Raw genomic sequence first — 14,643 nt, 5'->3', positions numbered from 1 at the left:
GTCATCGTGACTAACCAGCTCTAACCTTTCCCCTCACCTGATCTCAATCTATAGTCTGTGTTCTATTAAGGAGAGGAGGAGCAGGTCGTCCACTCATGTTTAAAGAGGGTCTTTTGGACAATATAAGTACAGAAACATAAGTTCACACAAATGTAAAAGTCCAGGTGAGTATAGTGTTGCATACTTCAGTCCAGCTCAGCAGACACTTCCTGGAAGAGAGGACTAAGAATACAGAAATGGAGCTGACACACACATGCTGGATTTCACACCAGACTGACTTGTCTCTCGACACAGTTTTCTATCAAAACCCTGCGTCTCTGTTTTCCCTTACATACACACACACACACACACACACACACACACACACACACGTTTTCTCTGCCTCCACCTTGTATGCATAAATGCACTTACACAGCGATTCCCTCAAACACAAAGACATGGTTCCAACATAAAACACTGGAACGCACACAAAGAGCATATAAACAGAGGACCCTGTCTGTGCCTGTGTTGCGGTGCATTATGGGAGTGGGTGTGGTCACTGATCTAAGGCCTGGAGCAAGAAATATGAAACCCTGTGGGAGGAGACTGTGACGGTACCGTGTGTGTTTGTGTGTGTGAGTGTGTGTGTGTAAAGGCAAGAGGTTTTATGGTGCATTAATGTCTCTTAACAGGAGACTCCGACTGAATTAAACAAGCTTTATTAAAGTGTACTGAACAATCACTCAGGACGTACGAGAGGTAAAACACAACTGCGCGCGCACACACACACAGACTGTCAGATGCAGAGCGACAGAAGCAGAGGGAACCAATTAGTGGTCTGGCTTTGATGATGTCACTGACAAGTCACGCACCGGTGGCACAGCTTCCGTTCATGGGGAAACATAACACCACACACAGCGCACGCACACGCACACGCACACACACACTTCATGTTGTTACGCATGTGACAGAGGAGAATCCTGGAGGCTTAAAGCTGATGACTAAATTAGAGGGCAACAGAGGTGTCAGATAAGAAATGAACTTAGAGGGTATATGTATGTGTGTGTGTGTGTGTGTGTGTGTGTGTGTGTGTGTGTGTGTGTGTGTGTGTGTGTGTGTGTGTGTGTGCGTGTGTGAGAGAGAGAGAGAGAGAGAGAAATCATTGTCATCTGTTAGAACCTTTTGATTTTGGGGGGATGCAGACTGTGAGTAGATGTAACCAGATCTATCGACAGAATAAATAGAGAACTTGCCTGGAAGACACAATCTGACAAAGTTGTAAAATAATACTAAGAATAAGAACGTCTCCAAATTTCTCTCTCTCTCTTTACCCTGAAAGCCAAGAACTTCAAACTGAAAATAACAGACACACAGACGTGAATACACAGCTGAACTGGTAAATATCTGGCATATTTAAACAGTGATTTGAACGTGCTTTACAAAGACTGGACTGGTGCTACGCCTGAGGGAGGATCTGAACAGTCACCACATCATAATCTGCTGTAAACCAGAACATCTTGTACCCATAGTACTGTACAATCTGGCTCTAGCATTTATTGTCTTGGAAGCGCTCACCTTCTACAAACACTCGTACTGCACAACTGTTCAGATAAGGGTAAACATTTTTAGAACTAGTTGTATTAGGGAACATCTTCAGATAGCCAGATGGATGAGCCATACTTTTTTTTATTCAATTTGTATTAATTTAATACATTTTGTTTTGTTAATGACTGTCCAGTCCTTTACTGTCCTGCCCACAATACAGCTAAAGTGTTAGATCCCTAGGTGTAGCTGTGGCGCTGCACAGATGCAATAAAATATTTCCACAGTTCACCAACACCTGTGTCCATATTTGGCAAATTTTCTACTGACTCATATTAATCTGGAACAAGTTGTATCTGCCAGGACAATAATGGTATCTAATGTGGGACGGAGGTTTCAAGACCATTAGATGAAATAAAAGTTGGGAGTGACTTCTTGTTGCATTAAAGGCTCATGGTCATTATTTTATTAATGAAGACAAAACTCTACGGCTACGCTAGCGGCTGTGTGAGGTTGCACTTGTAGACACAGCGGTGCTTTGAGCTGAATGCTAATAACACGCTGACAATTACAATGCAGCATACTGATTTCTAGCAGGTATAATGTCAACCATGTTCACCACATCAGTTAAGTTTACTTGCATGCCTATATTTGCAAAAGTATTCATCCCTTTGGCCGTTTTTTGCTAATTTGTTGCATTAAAACACGGAAGTCAAATAGATTTATAATAGTTAAAATTGGTGAAGTAGCGTCAGTAGAGTGCAGATCTCCTAATGACCACCAATCTAATGTTTGAGTCACAACGACGAGAGTCTTTGAACATACAGCCAGAACTTGGCACCCAAAATATTATACAGTTTGCTGCAGCAGTGTGCGAAATTAGCGGTGGACAGACACAGAGGTGCACACTCACTCACTTACGGACGTACGCGCACACACACACACACACACACATAAGCAGTTGCATGATTCTCCTCATGGAGATTCTTTTTAAAGAGACGCTGTGTTCATACATATACAGGAAACAGTTTGAGAATGAAAACAGCTCATGAAATGTGTTTCTGTGCTGGGTTTTTGTGTTTGAGCTTTTTCGTGACAGTCCGCCCTCCTCCATCATGTAGCTGACAGACACTCGTCTGCTGCTCATTCAGTCCCCCCTCCCTACAACCGCTAATCTCTGTCCGTCCTTTCAGCCTCTTTTCACTCTTTTCATTCTTTTCTCTCTGTCTTAGGTTTTGTTTACTGTGTATATGTTTGTGTGTTATGTTGTGCGATGATATATGTGTCTAAGGCTTAGCAATCAGTCTGGCGCCACCATCTCATCAGCATGCAGGAGTATAGTGCACACACTCACTGCACACACACATAGACTCACACACACAGACTCACACACAAACTGCACATTAAGAAACAACCTTCAACGGTGAAACTCGAGTAATTCATGTGGTTTCAACCTCGTCTACAGTCACATGCTCAAATATGACTTTTCCACCAGTTAACGGTCACTACTGGAGGCAGTTTTTACAGTTCCGAAAACAAATCTCAACCTGTTCCAAGTGTTCATGACCGAAAAAATAGTTTGAGGCCTCTTCCCCCTGTCACTTTGGTGAAAATGTAATGAAAATTACCAGTAACTCCTGCAGAGCTGCTGTCATGCTAATCAATTTAACATGTTTCATCAGCAGCGCTCCACCCTTGTTTTGTTCATGGGTGGTTGGAAAACCTGAGATTTTCAAAGAGCCAGTTAAAAAAAGACTGCTACATATATGTATATATATATATATATATATATATATATATATACATATATATATATATATATATATATACATATTTAAGTGTGACACATTCTGTGCAGTACACCAGGTTAACTGAATACATTACATTTTTCATACATACAAACACAAACACACACAGAGGAGGTGGTTAGGCAAACGGAAAGGATGGAGTGCAGGACGGAAAGAAAGACCAGTATCTGATTCACATGAAGGACACAAGAAGCATGGAAGTTTCTTCACACAAAGGAAACCACAAACACAACTCTTTGGATGACAAGAAATAGATGAATGAAATAGGCGAGATGTCTGACATTATGAAAACATTGAAATGGGTCAGCGATTAAAGAGTTAATGATCACGCAAAGCCCAAACCTTTTACCAACAAGGGGGACATGTATGTGAGGAACCACAGGAGGGGCCGGGAGTTAAGCTGAAGTCACAGAGAGCGTTATATGTCAAAGGGAAATGTAGCTCACTTATGATGAAGGGGATGTGCTAAAGAAATTAGCAAATCACAGTTTGGCACAGTATGTAGGGCTACGATACAAATTCCAGGGGGAAAGTCAGTTAAGTTTATATCTGTAAATTTGAACAATTATATCTAGTGTTTGGATTCAGCTACAAAACTTAAACAATCTAAAATGAGCAAACTACATTTAGAGTGGCTGCTGCTAAACCAGCTGCAGATGCTATAATTCATAGGACTGGGTTAACGCTTGCTAGCAAGTTAGCAGCTAACACTAAAATGACCCTTGTCCACAGCTGGCTCCCATTAGCCTGCAACATCACTGAGAGCCTGTACTTCTACTCTTTCTCTCTCTTTCACACACACAATATTCAGTCGCCAAGTTTAACCTGGCTGTGCTTTGCTTTTGGTTTGGCACCGTCTGTGTTTGGAAATGAAGGCGGGAGAGAGGGAGGAACGGAAGGGGGGAGTGGATGGAGGGAGGACAGGAGTGATTGCGTGAAAGAGGGGAGGAGGGGGGGATAAAAGGAGGGAGGAGAGGGGGATGTACGGTGGGAACAAGGATGTAAGTAATAAAAAAAAAAAGAACATAAGGAACGAACGAAGGAGGGGGAGGGTGGGGGGAAGGACAGCAGCATGGATGATATAAAATGCCACAAGAATAACAAACAGGAAAAAGAAAAGAATGTGAATGAAAGAAAACCTGTAGAGAAAAGTAATAAAAATAAAGTCAGAGAGGCCAAAACAGTGACCTGGTGCCTCGGTCTCAGTTATAGTTCATGAGCTACCGTCTCCTCCTTTTCAACTCTTCTTTTTCCCCTGTTCCCCATAACTGAAGACAGCAGACCTGATTATTATTTCTACCCCAGTATTCACATTTATGTTCAATGCTACTCCGTATTGCTATTACACATTCATCTCTAATAATCTCTTTCTTTGTGTGTTATATAAAGAAATAGGTCTGACATAAAATACATAATTGAAAAAAGAATAATATTACAATTTTTAAAAAGGTAAATTCTTTTCAGGCTCTACCGAACATTGTGGAAGCATAAAAAAAATTTAAAAAAATACTTCAAGATAAATAACCATCACCAAGCATCAGACATATGAGTGTGTGTAGCTTAGCTGTGACAGTAATTAAGAGAAGAAGTTGCAACGTACACAAGAACTCTGCCACGGCCTGACAGTTGTATTCTACAGGGAGGTCCAGCCAGATCGGAGGGCGGGCTGTGTGTGTGTGTGTGTGTGTGTGTGTGTTTCTTTGTGTTTGTGTGTATGAAATGAAAGCTGGATTCCTGGTGGAGGCAACACAGCAGAAAATGTACACTTGGTACACAATTAAAGGCTCTGCATTGGAACGACTGAGTGGAGCTGTCCTCTTTCTTCTAAAGAATATTTATTTTCACTGCACACAGAAACCACATTCTGCACTCACCTGTCCTTTTTCATACGAGTGGAATATGAATGAATATTACATTAAAGTAAAGACTGAAACTTTATACTTGTTTGTCTTTCGTTGGAGCTGCATGAAAAGAGCATTTCAGATCTGGAGTAACGTATTGTGAGTCACTGCCAGTATATCATGACATGTTTTGGATATGGGCAAAAAGAGCAGACTGTCAGCACTTTGATCATGATCCTCAGACATGTGTGTGTGTGTGTGTGTGTGTGTGTGTGTGTGTGTGTGTGTGTGTGTGCGTGTGTGTGCGTGTGTGCACACTCGGCTTCAGTTCTACAGAAACACTGTGAAACTGCTTTACATTGAAGACTCCAAGCCTCATTAAAACTTCATAGATCTGTGAGCACCGTTGAGGTGACAAAGAAGAGGGTATCGTCTTACACACAACCCAACACTCTCCGTCTCTGCCATACACATGCATACAGTCTAGTTCTCCCTTTGTCTGCCACACACCACATCAGAAATCTCTTCTGCAAAACGGCCATAAACACAAGCACGCACACACACACACAGCTCCCAACCATCAGGCCACTTGTGTTAAATAATTAACAGTGTGAGATTAGTCTGTCAGCCTTGGGGCATGGAGGTCCATCGATTTCCCAGAATGCATTTTTAATGAGCCGCCACACGGCATTCATTTCAGCTGGCCAGTGTCCGTGGAGGGCCTTCTGACACACACACACACACACACACACACACACACAAAATCCAGGCTTAGCGCCAGGGGAGACAATTAGCATACACATGAACACAACAGCAGCAGCACCACTGCACTGTACAGCTGATGTCACCTTGACAACAGCAGCAGACTAACATCTTCTGAGCTCTATAAGTTGTTTAACTTTGATCTTGATCAGGCACGGGCACTACTGAGCAACAAACATAGGTGTGGAAAGAAGCTCAGCAGTGATTTCACCTGTGTGATCGGGATCACCACGATTTTAGAGTATGCTTGGTGGTACCAGCCACCAGGCACTGCAGACCAGTAAATACCCAGTACACACTGGTTTAAAGGCTGAACTTTGAACAGCAGGAAGCTGATCGCAAGCTGATCGCAAGCTGATTGCTTTAATTTGTCTTTGTGGACCTGTGCACAACCTGACACACAAATCAACATGTATTCTGTCAAAGGTTATTGCCTTAAATAAGGGACATACATGTTGGATGTCAATGTACACAAAACTAAATACCCGGACTTGCTCAGGACGATGAAACTCAACATTGGCACTCATAAATTCACATGATGTTTTCTGTCTGTGCGTGGGTGTCTGGACTATCATTTTAAAAAAAAAAAGGAACTGGAAGCAAAATAGCAGACAGAGATGCATGCGTTTCTCCAAAAGTTGTTTTTTTTCTGTCAAAAGTTTCATATTGTCATGCGTGTTATGAATCAAGCGCGCGTGACTAAAGCATGAGATGGATGGCAAAGATGTTTTCAACTCCAACTGATTTTGGAATAAGAGAAGTTGTTTGGTGAGTTCAACATGCATTTTGGACACACTTAATCAGAAAAAAATATACATATTTTTTCCAATCTCAATGCTGCAACTCAGACCATCAACAAGGTGAAGAGCAACGGAGAGAATATTTGTGTGTTTGTGTATCTTGCACTTGTCCTACCTTTCCTGTATCTCTCTCAAAGTCGACGTACTCCCTTGCAGGAACCTGCCTCTGATCTCCGTGCAGGTTGGCAGGAAAGAACTGGAGGGAGAGGTTGGTACCTGTGGCTACAAAGGCCTGGAGAGAGACAAAGAACAAAATCTCCACTGAGTTATTTTTGACTGTGATGTACCGCTGGTTATTGAAATTGTTGTTAATGTATTAGCAAACAAATGCACATCCAGCAAACAGGGTTACACAAGTCACACATTTTGTTGTTTTTTGTTGTTTTGGTTTTCCACCAACTTCTGATAAAAAAGTCTCCTGAGCTGCTTCACCTGCCTCTTGTTTATTTTGGCTCTTGCTGTTTCACTCTGAAAAGGTAGTGAGCAGCTGCTTGTCTGAGCATCTTAATGGAAAACCAGCTGCTCACAGTTTTATATGGCGGCATGTTTGTTGATGTGAGCTGTGAGGTTCAAATAAAGACAATGTACAGCTAGAAAACAAAAAAAATGGGCTGAAATAGGCTGAAAGCACCGTGTAAAGCTGCAGAGTAGGAGCGTGATTTAGTGGTTTCAGTATTAAGCATGACATTTTATGAATGGTAAAACGACACACCAGTGATTTAACATGTCAAAGTCAGTTTACTGTCATGAGGAACATTAAACCGCCTGCAGAAAGCAGTGTACTGCCTTCTGTGGTTCTGGAGGAGAAAATCCCTTAAAGAGACATCCCGCACTTATTTTCACTCATGGCAAGGGAGTAGGCTACACATTTATTGGAGACTTCAAATTTATAACAGAAAAGTGTGACAGACATTGGTGCTTACCGGGCTGGGAGGATCTAAACAAGGATGCTTTTGAGTAGCATTATTGAAAAGTGTATCAAAGAGCTTCACTTTGAGCTTACTTTTAAGGGCTTCTTTTCATTATCGATGCATCTGCCAACTCTCTAAATAGTCAAAAGAAATACTGGAAAATATCCATCAAATATTTCCAGAGCCCACGGTAACATTTTATAATGGACCAACGGTCCAAACCATAACACCTTTCAGTTTACAATGAAATAGATCAGAGAAAAGCAGTAAATCCTCGTATAGATGCATTTAGAATAGCTATGGAGCTGATTTGGGCTTCAGAGTGATTAATCGATTACAAAACAGCAGTTTCTCTCACGAGTACCCCAAACTTATAAAAGTACATTTTAGGAGTTTTATATCAAAAATACAACTTACAGTAATGCAGATTTAAGATTGTGATATTTTTAGAGGGTTCTTGCAGAAGTTTAAACAGTAGAATGTCTGAGTAAGTTTAAATATCTTATTTGGTTGTAAGCCTGAAAGAGTTTGAGTTTAATAGACTGTAGCTGTTCTTTTTCTCCTTTCTTTAACCCGTCCGTCCTGTGTCTCTGACGAGCGCTCTCCTCAGAACAAAAGCACAAAGTCAACCATGGCCTGCTCCTTCCACACACATAATAATCATATCATACCGTAAAGCTTTCCTCATTTTTTGATTTCTGTAAAATGGCTTCATGCTCTAGTAGGAGACATTCCTATCAAGATAAACACACACACACACACACACACACACGCTTACACACACATATTATACACACGCAAGAGAAACACAAATAAAATGAAAATCAATAGAGTGCATTTCACTGTTGCAGTCAGAAAGCAATGAATTATGGAGATGCAGAAAATCAAGTTAGAAAATGTCTTGTTTTAATGCGTATATGTGTGTGTGTGTGCGTGCGTATGTGTACGTGTGTGTGATATGTTGTGTTGCATTTGCTGAAACGGATCAATACTAATGGAATTAGGGCTGCGACTGAGCTGGAAGCATATGAATTATGCACCCTGTCAAATCTGAGAAAACTGAATGAAAGAGAAGAAGGAGAGAACAACAGGGAGTGGAAGAGAGCGAAATAAAGGGAGGAGAAAGCTGAAAATGACTAAGTGTGTACATGGACACACACACAGAAAAAAGGTCTCTCATTACACACATGGATACACACACACACACACAGAAACGAGAGCTCAAAGAAGACCCGAGTCATCATTTCTGCTGTATTTGAAGTATTGGATTACAACCATCTGATTCTCATTTGCTGCCTACTACTGCGGGAGGGGAAAAAAAGAGGGAAGGAGAGGCAGAGAGAGGAGAGAGATGGAGGGAAACTGGGAGACAAAGGAGGGAAAAAGAAAAAGAGAGGGCGGCAGAGAGAAACAGAGGGAAACAGAGAGAGGGAGAGAAATGAAGGCAAATAGGGCGATGGGGGTATAAAGGCAGCATGGTGAATGTAAAGAAAGTCTGACTAGGAGAGGAAATATGAGTGAGATGTAGAATAAAGACAAAAGAAGAACAGAGCAAAGAAAATGAAATAAAAGGAAGTGACAGACAGAGAGAAAGAGAGAGATGTGAGAGGAAAGGGGGAGAGAGCAGCATGAAAATCAATAGCATTTGAGAAAGGGACTCATCTCTAATGAGCTGAGCCGAAGATAATTTACTTTGAATTATTGTCCCATTTATCAGATCAATCCTGAACAGTTTAGAGCCGCTCTGTGATTCCAGCTGCACGTCTGTGTGTGTGTGTGTGTGGGTGTGTGTTGTCTAGGAACTCCTACAGATCAGTAATACTCAGCTCAGCTTCCAAATTGCATTTTTACATGACATAGAAAATGTAGAAAATAAGCCTTTGATTGAAAAACAATGTAAAAGTTTGAATTGTTAAAAATGTTGGACACTATGTAATTACAGTATCTGTTATAACATGCAGAATACATAAAGGTATGTTTAATTTGTGTTAATAAATCCACGACCTAAAAAAGAATAAAACTCTGAAGAGCAAAGATATTTAGGCAGCTGGAAAACATTAACTTAATATAAAACATGTGTCACTTTTAACAGGCCTTTTATTTATTTGCTTAAGCTTGTTCTGTAAATAACAATTTGCTCTCAACTGACATGTAAAATGAAAAGCACTTACCGGTGAGTGAAACGAACACTTTTTTATTTTACATTTTTTGCTTTTCATGAGAGTCAGTCTGGAATTAGACACATGTTGACAAGCAAAAGCACTGTTTCCCTCCAGACATGTTTTTAGACACAATAAAACTACTCTGCTCGGAATGAAAAATAAAAACAAATTCAATTACATCTACTTCTTCCTTCATGTCATTGGAAAAAAAGTAATCCTATTTACATGAAAGGTCCTTTCTCAGCGTGTGTAGGCTTTCCACATCACACTGGAGTAAGTTGTACATTGATGTCACAACGTGCACATCTTAAACTCAATTGGTACCAGAGAAAACTTTCCCTCTTCAGCAGATGACAGTGAATAATAAAACACATAGGTCATTCTGCACAGTGAGGGTCAAACTTAAGTATAAACCAAACACAACAAAATAATTCAGTATTATCCTCGTAAATTGCCGGCAGTTTATTTGTTTTCTGCTCTGTCTCGTCTTTAAAAAGCGGTCCTCGACCGCACGTCCGAGTCTCGTTGTGTCAGATAGTCGTTCACACCGACCATGAAAATAGCAGGAGGTCTTTAGCGGCGTCTGCCCCAGAGATAAATCAGCGACATGATGTCACAGCTGCCGTCAAACCATTAAAACCGTGACCATCAATTCTCACAGAAGAGGCTTATAAATACGGTGAGGACAGACAGACAGACAGACGGACGCATCATGTCCCACTAAAAGATGGTAAAACTAGATGTAACCCCCCTCGAGGATGACTAAGACAGCAGAAGTTGCCCTGCTGTGTTTGTGTCGTCTCTCCAGCTAACTTCACCTTTTATTGAGGACATGGTTAAATAGGAAGTTAGTAGAAGAAGCAGCATAATGACAATATGAACATGCCTTGACTTGCTTTAAAGTTACAAACGGATCATCACAAATGCTGCAGTAGTTTTTGGAGAGAAAACAAAAAAGGTCACATGGGTTCAGTGGCGCTGGTGGAGGAAACGTAGTGTGTTGCGTTCGTAAAGGGTATTTATCTCCTGGCTGTACGGACTAGTTACAGATTAAGATTTTAAAAACCTACAATGGGCATAACAAATAGAATGCACTGTTATAGCGTAAAGTAAACCAGCTAATATATTAAAATACTGCCGACATGAAAAGTTATAATCCAGCATATAAAAACACAAATCTGACAGAGACAACTTTGATGGCATAGTGGGTACTTAACTTTTATACTTGAAGTAGTTTTGAATGCAATATTTGTTGCGACACTGTGGTCTTTTGATTAGACAGAAGAGCTCACTACAGCCCTCCTGCTTTTGAGAAACATCCGTCAAAAAATTGGACATCTGATGATCGGATGCATTTGAGGACGCGGCTACAGAGAAGTGTGGTTTGAAAATGGAGGGAGACACAAACAATCTCTCACTACAACAACAATCCGCCGGCTGCTGAATGAAAACACGGTGACCAGGTGTTCCTCTTTATGTGGGACAGCACAGACTGTTTATTCCTCTTTCCGCTTCCCACGTATAGAGACGATGTCCCTTATTTAGATTGGCTCGAGTTTTCAAAAGCCAACCCGCTGCAGGACAGACACTTTTCTAAAAGCCGGCTGTGAAGAAAGCAGGGAAGGCTGTTAGATGTTGATCAAACTGCCCTGAGGTGGAGTCAAGTGCAGGTTAACCCATCAACGCCTTTGCTACGCTACGGCCAACGGGGGGGAAGTCATGCAGATTTAGGATGGATTTATTTAGGATTCCATTTATTATGGAAATTACCACAAAGAAAAATAAAATACAGCTAAAACAAGGATGAAAGGATGAATTTTACACATTATATACAAAGGTAAAGTGACAAAGAATGTGTCTCAACCAGCGGGCAAAGCACTGAGCTGCTACGAGCTAAGGGGTAGAATGTTTATTTGTTTAAGTCACACACAAACATCCTCTTTGTCCTGCATTTGGTTTGCTGATGTCAGATGCAGTCCAACACAACAGGCTGTAGATCTAAATCAACACAAAAACAATTGAATAATGAATATGTAATTGTGAAAATATGTAATCTCAAAGGTGTTTTCTTAGACCAACAGTCCAAAACCCCAAAGATGTTCAGAGAATGCTTTAGATTATTGCCAGAAAAAAAAGACCAAGATCAATCACTTATAGAAACAGCTGATTCATTTTCTGGTGCTCATGAGGAAACATTTTGCGTACATTGGTACTTATAGTAGTGCTGAGTTGCATTATTGTACATCATACAGGCGTTTGTATCTTCCTGTTCACTCGCTGCATGTCGACTTCCTTCACTACATGTTTACTGTATATAGCAAAATTAGACATGACAGGTGATATTTACTTTAGCTGAGCATGTCTAGGCCCCAAATTACAGCCCTAAGAGTGTTGCAACCGTAAACTGCCTGGGTGATAACATGCGCTGATGTGTTTCTACCAAACAAAGCTGAGATGATGATGATGATGATGATGACTGCAGCTGAATACAGAGGGAAGAAGCCGTGAGCCTGTAAGTGAAGTTAAGTCTGGTGGTTCTGCGTGTCTGATAGCACGTCTACTTCCTTGTGCGGGGACACATCAGAACATCAGCACACACACGGTGTGTCTGTGTATCTGCACTGTACTGCTGCACAACATGAACTGATTTCAGTGTTCTCATAATAACAGTTCATGTGTCTCTTAAAATGGAGTGAGCCTTGAGATTAATGCTCATTACTGAAGGTGGTTTCTAAGTTTAATACATGAGCCAAAACTGAGTTAAGAGGAGAGTGTGCTGTTTAATTGATTCGACAGATAGATAGATAGATAGATAGATAGATAGATAGATAGATAGATAGATAGATAGATAGATAGATAGATAGATAGATAGATAGATAGATAGATAGATAGATATGTATCAACACTACAAATAAAGGAGACTTAAGGAATACAATATCATTTTGTACTCACTATTTCTGACCGTCCGTCCCTGCAAGCGTTCTGGAAGCGAGCTTGTCTCTCCTCATGGGGCCGGTCCCTGAACCCAGTATATTTAATCTACAATGAAAAGAAAACACAAACCTTAAACACCACAAACATATACTCACATCATGTATAGCAGCCTACTCTGTGTTGAATTGTAATAGAAAACACTCAATAATAGGGCACAAAATAGGGCTGCTTGACACTGAATGGCGATGCTCATTGCCAGCAGGAGGCTGTAATTTGATGATAAACCACGGGAATTTAGAAAAGGCATCATTCTTTGTTTCTGTACCATTCATCGAATAAATAAATAATAATAAATGTTAACATTTTTAAAAAAATGTAAAGAGCAAACTAAGAGAAGAATGAGAATACAGAGTGTAAAATAAAATCTCAATTTCAGATACAAGTGAAACTCATTGCACTTTTGAAGACGATCATTCTTTTGAATGGGGTGATTTTATTTACACATTATTATTAGCAACCACTGAACTAATTCAGTAAATAAATTGAGTATGAAGCTCAAAATAATTCGAGCCGCCAGCCAGCATGCTTTTCTCCTCTAACGAGCTTCTTCTTCTCTGTCCTTATTTCCGCCGTCTAACAGAATGGATCCAGTGTGTAGAAACACAGCCGACTGACTCACCTCACACTCCCTGCTCAACTTGCGGAAAAACTCCTCATTGTCAAACTTGCTCCTCTGGTCCGGGACTACCCGCGGCATCTTCACCAACACTTTCCGGTTTCTTTGAGTTTCACTTTTTTTAGTATTTATTATTTGTATTTATCCCGCACAGTAAAACTTCAACTGTTCGTCTTGCCGTCCGTCCCTCACTCTGCCTCTCTTTCACTCACTTCTCTTCCGTGTATGAGTGTTTTTTTTCTCTCTCTCTATGTGGAGCAATGTGCTCTCTGCTGCTGGTCTCTGTGATTCTGACTCCTGATCTTATTATGATGATCTGCGTCTGACTGCGCGCTCCGAGTCGCCTCTGGCTCCAAATGGCTCTCAGTGACCCACCTCGAAAGATAAAGCTCAATTTGTCCGTGTCTCTCTCTCTCACACTCTCTCTCTCTCTCTCTCTCTCTCTCTCTCTCTCTCTCTCTCTCTCTCTCTCTCTCCCCCCACTGTCTCTCAGCGTCTCTCTCTCTCTCTTGACTAGCGTGTGATCTCAAGTAAGTGGCAATAAACGAGCGCTCTGGTCTACCTGCAACTTTCAAGTGCTCCTCCCCGGTAGTCCTGCTGATTATTCGCGCATTCAAGCCACAAATAGGCTAATGTATATCACACAAAGGATTATCTCTATGTATGCGAAGTATAGCCTATAATATGAAGGCTTTAATTACAGTCATGAATCGCATGGCACAGATCTCTTTTGTTGCTCTGGTGGCAGAGGAGGAAATATCTGCTTGGCATAATTTACATTTGTATCAGTCAAAAGTTACAGCATTGTTCAGTAAAACAATAACATATAAACAGTCATTGGCTAAACATGATTTATTCTTACAGCTAAAACGTCAACAAACAGCCTAGAAATGAAAAAAGTCCCAAACAATAATTAGAAGCATGCACCAACATACAAGGTAATAACACAATTAGCGCCACCGTCACAGTTCGTGTTTCCAGCTGTTGTATATCACTAAGGATCTCTTTATCATGTTTTCGTGCTCTCTGTAACTTGAAAGGTGAAAAGTTTTGAAATTACGGCAATTTCGACGAGTACTTGAAAGCATCAACAGTCTACTTCCTGGCTCCGTCGAGTCGCTCTTGTGACTGTACGTCCAAAATACCCCCCCCCATTCACAATAATAATACTACTACACACGCTACTCGGGGCTGTCACTGCGCATGCGTCTGAACTGGACCGCAGAAA

The 14,643-nt window shown here is 41.0% G+C and overlaps 1 protein-coding gene across 6 annotated transcripts in view; it reads right to left on the bottom strand.

Moving 5' to 3' along the window:
* cbfb (core-binding factor subunit beta) overlaps positions 1-13,859 on the bottom strand; it is a 31,542-nt gene extending 17,683 nt beyond the window's left edge. For 2 of the 6 annotated variants that reach the window (XM_076082195.1, XM_076082197.1), the window contains exons 1-3: positions 13,419-13,855; positions 12,758-12,844; positions 6,848-6,964 (exon numbers count right to left, since the gene is read on the bottom strand). In XM_076082195.1, coding sequence (XP_075938310.1) covers positions 6,848-6,964; positions 12,758-12,844; positions 13,419-13,496 — 282 coding nt within the window. In that variant the 5' untranslated portion in view covers positions 13,497-13,855. Of the gene's footprint in view, positions 1-6,847; positions 6,965-12,757; positions 12,845-13,418 lie in introns of all 6 variants that reach the window. The other 4 variants (XM_076082199.1, XM_076082198.1, XM_076082196.1 and 1 more) reach the window with 3 other exon arrangements.
* Positions 13,860-14,643: the final 784 nt, after the last annotated feature.

The sequence above is a fragment of the Anarhichas minor genome, unplaced genomic scaffold, assembly GCF_050575085.1.
Source record: "Anarhichas minor isolate MPS153535 unplaced genomic scaffold, ASM5057508v1 ptg000090l, whole genome shotgun sequence".
Classification (NCBI taxonomy): Eukaryota; Metazoa; Chordata; class Actinopteri; order Perciformes; family Anarhichadidae; genus Anarhichas; species Anarhichas minor.
This window is presented reverse-complemented; position numbering and strand designations above follow the sequence as displayed.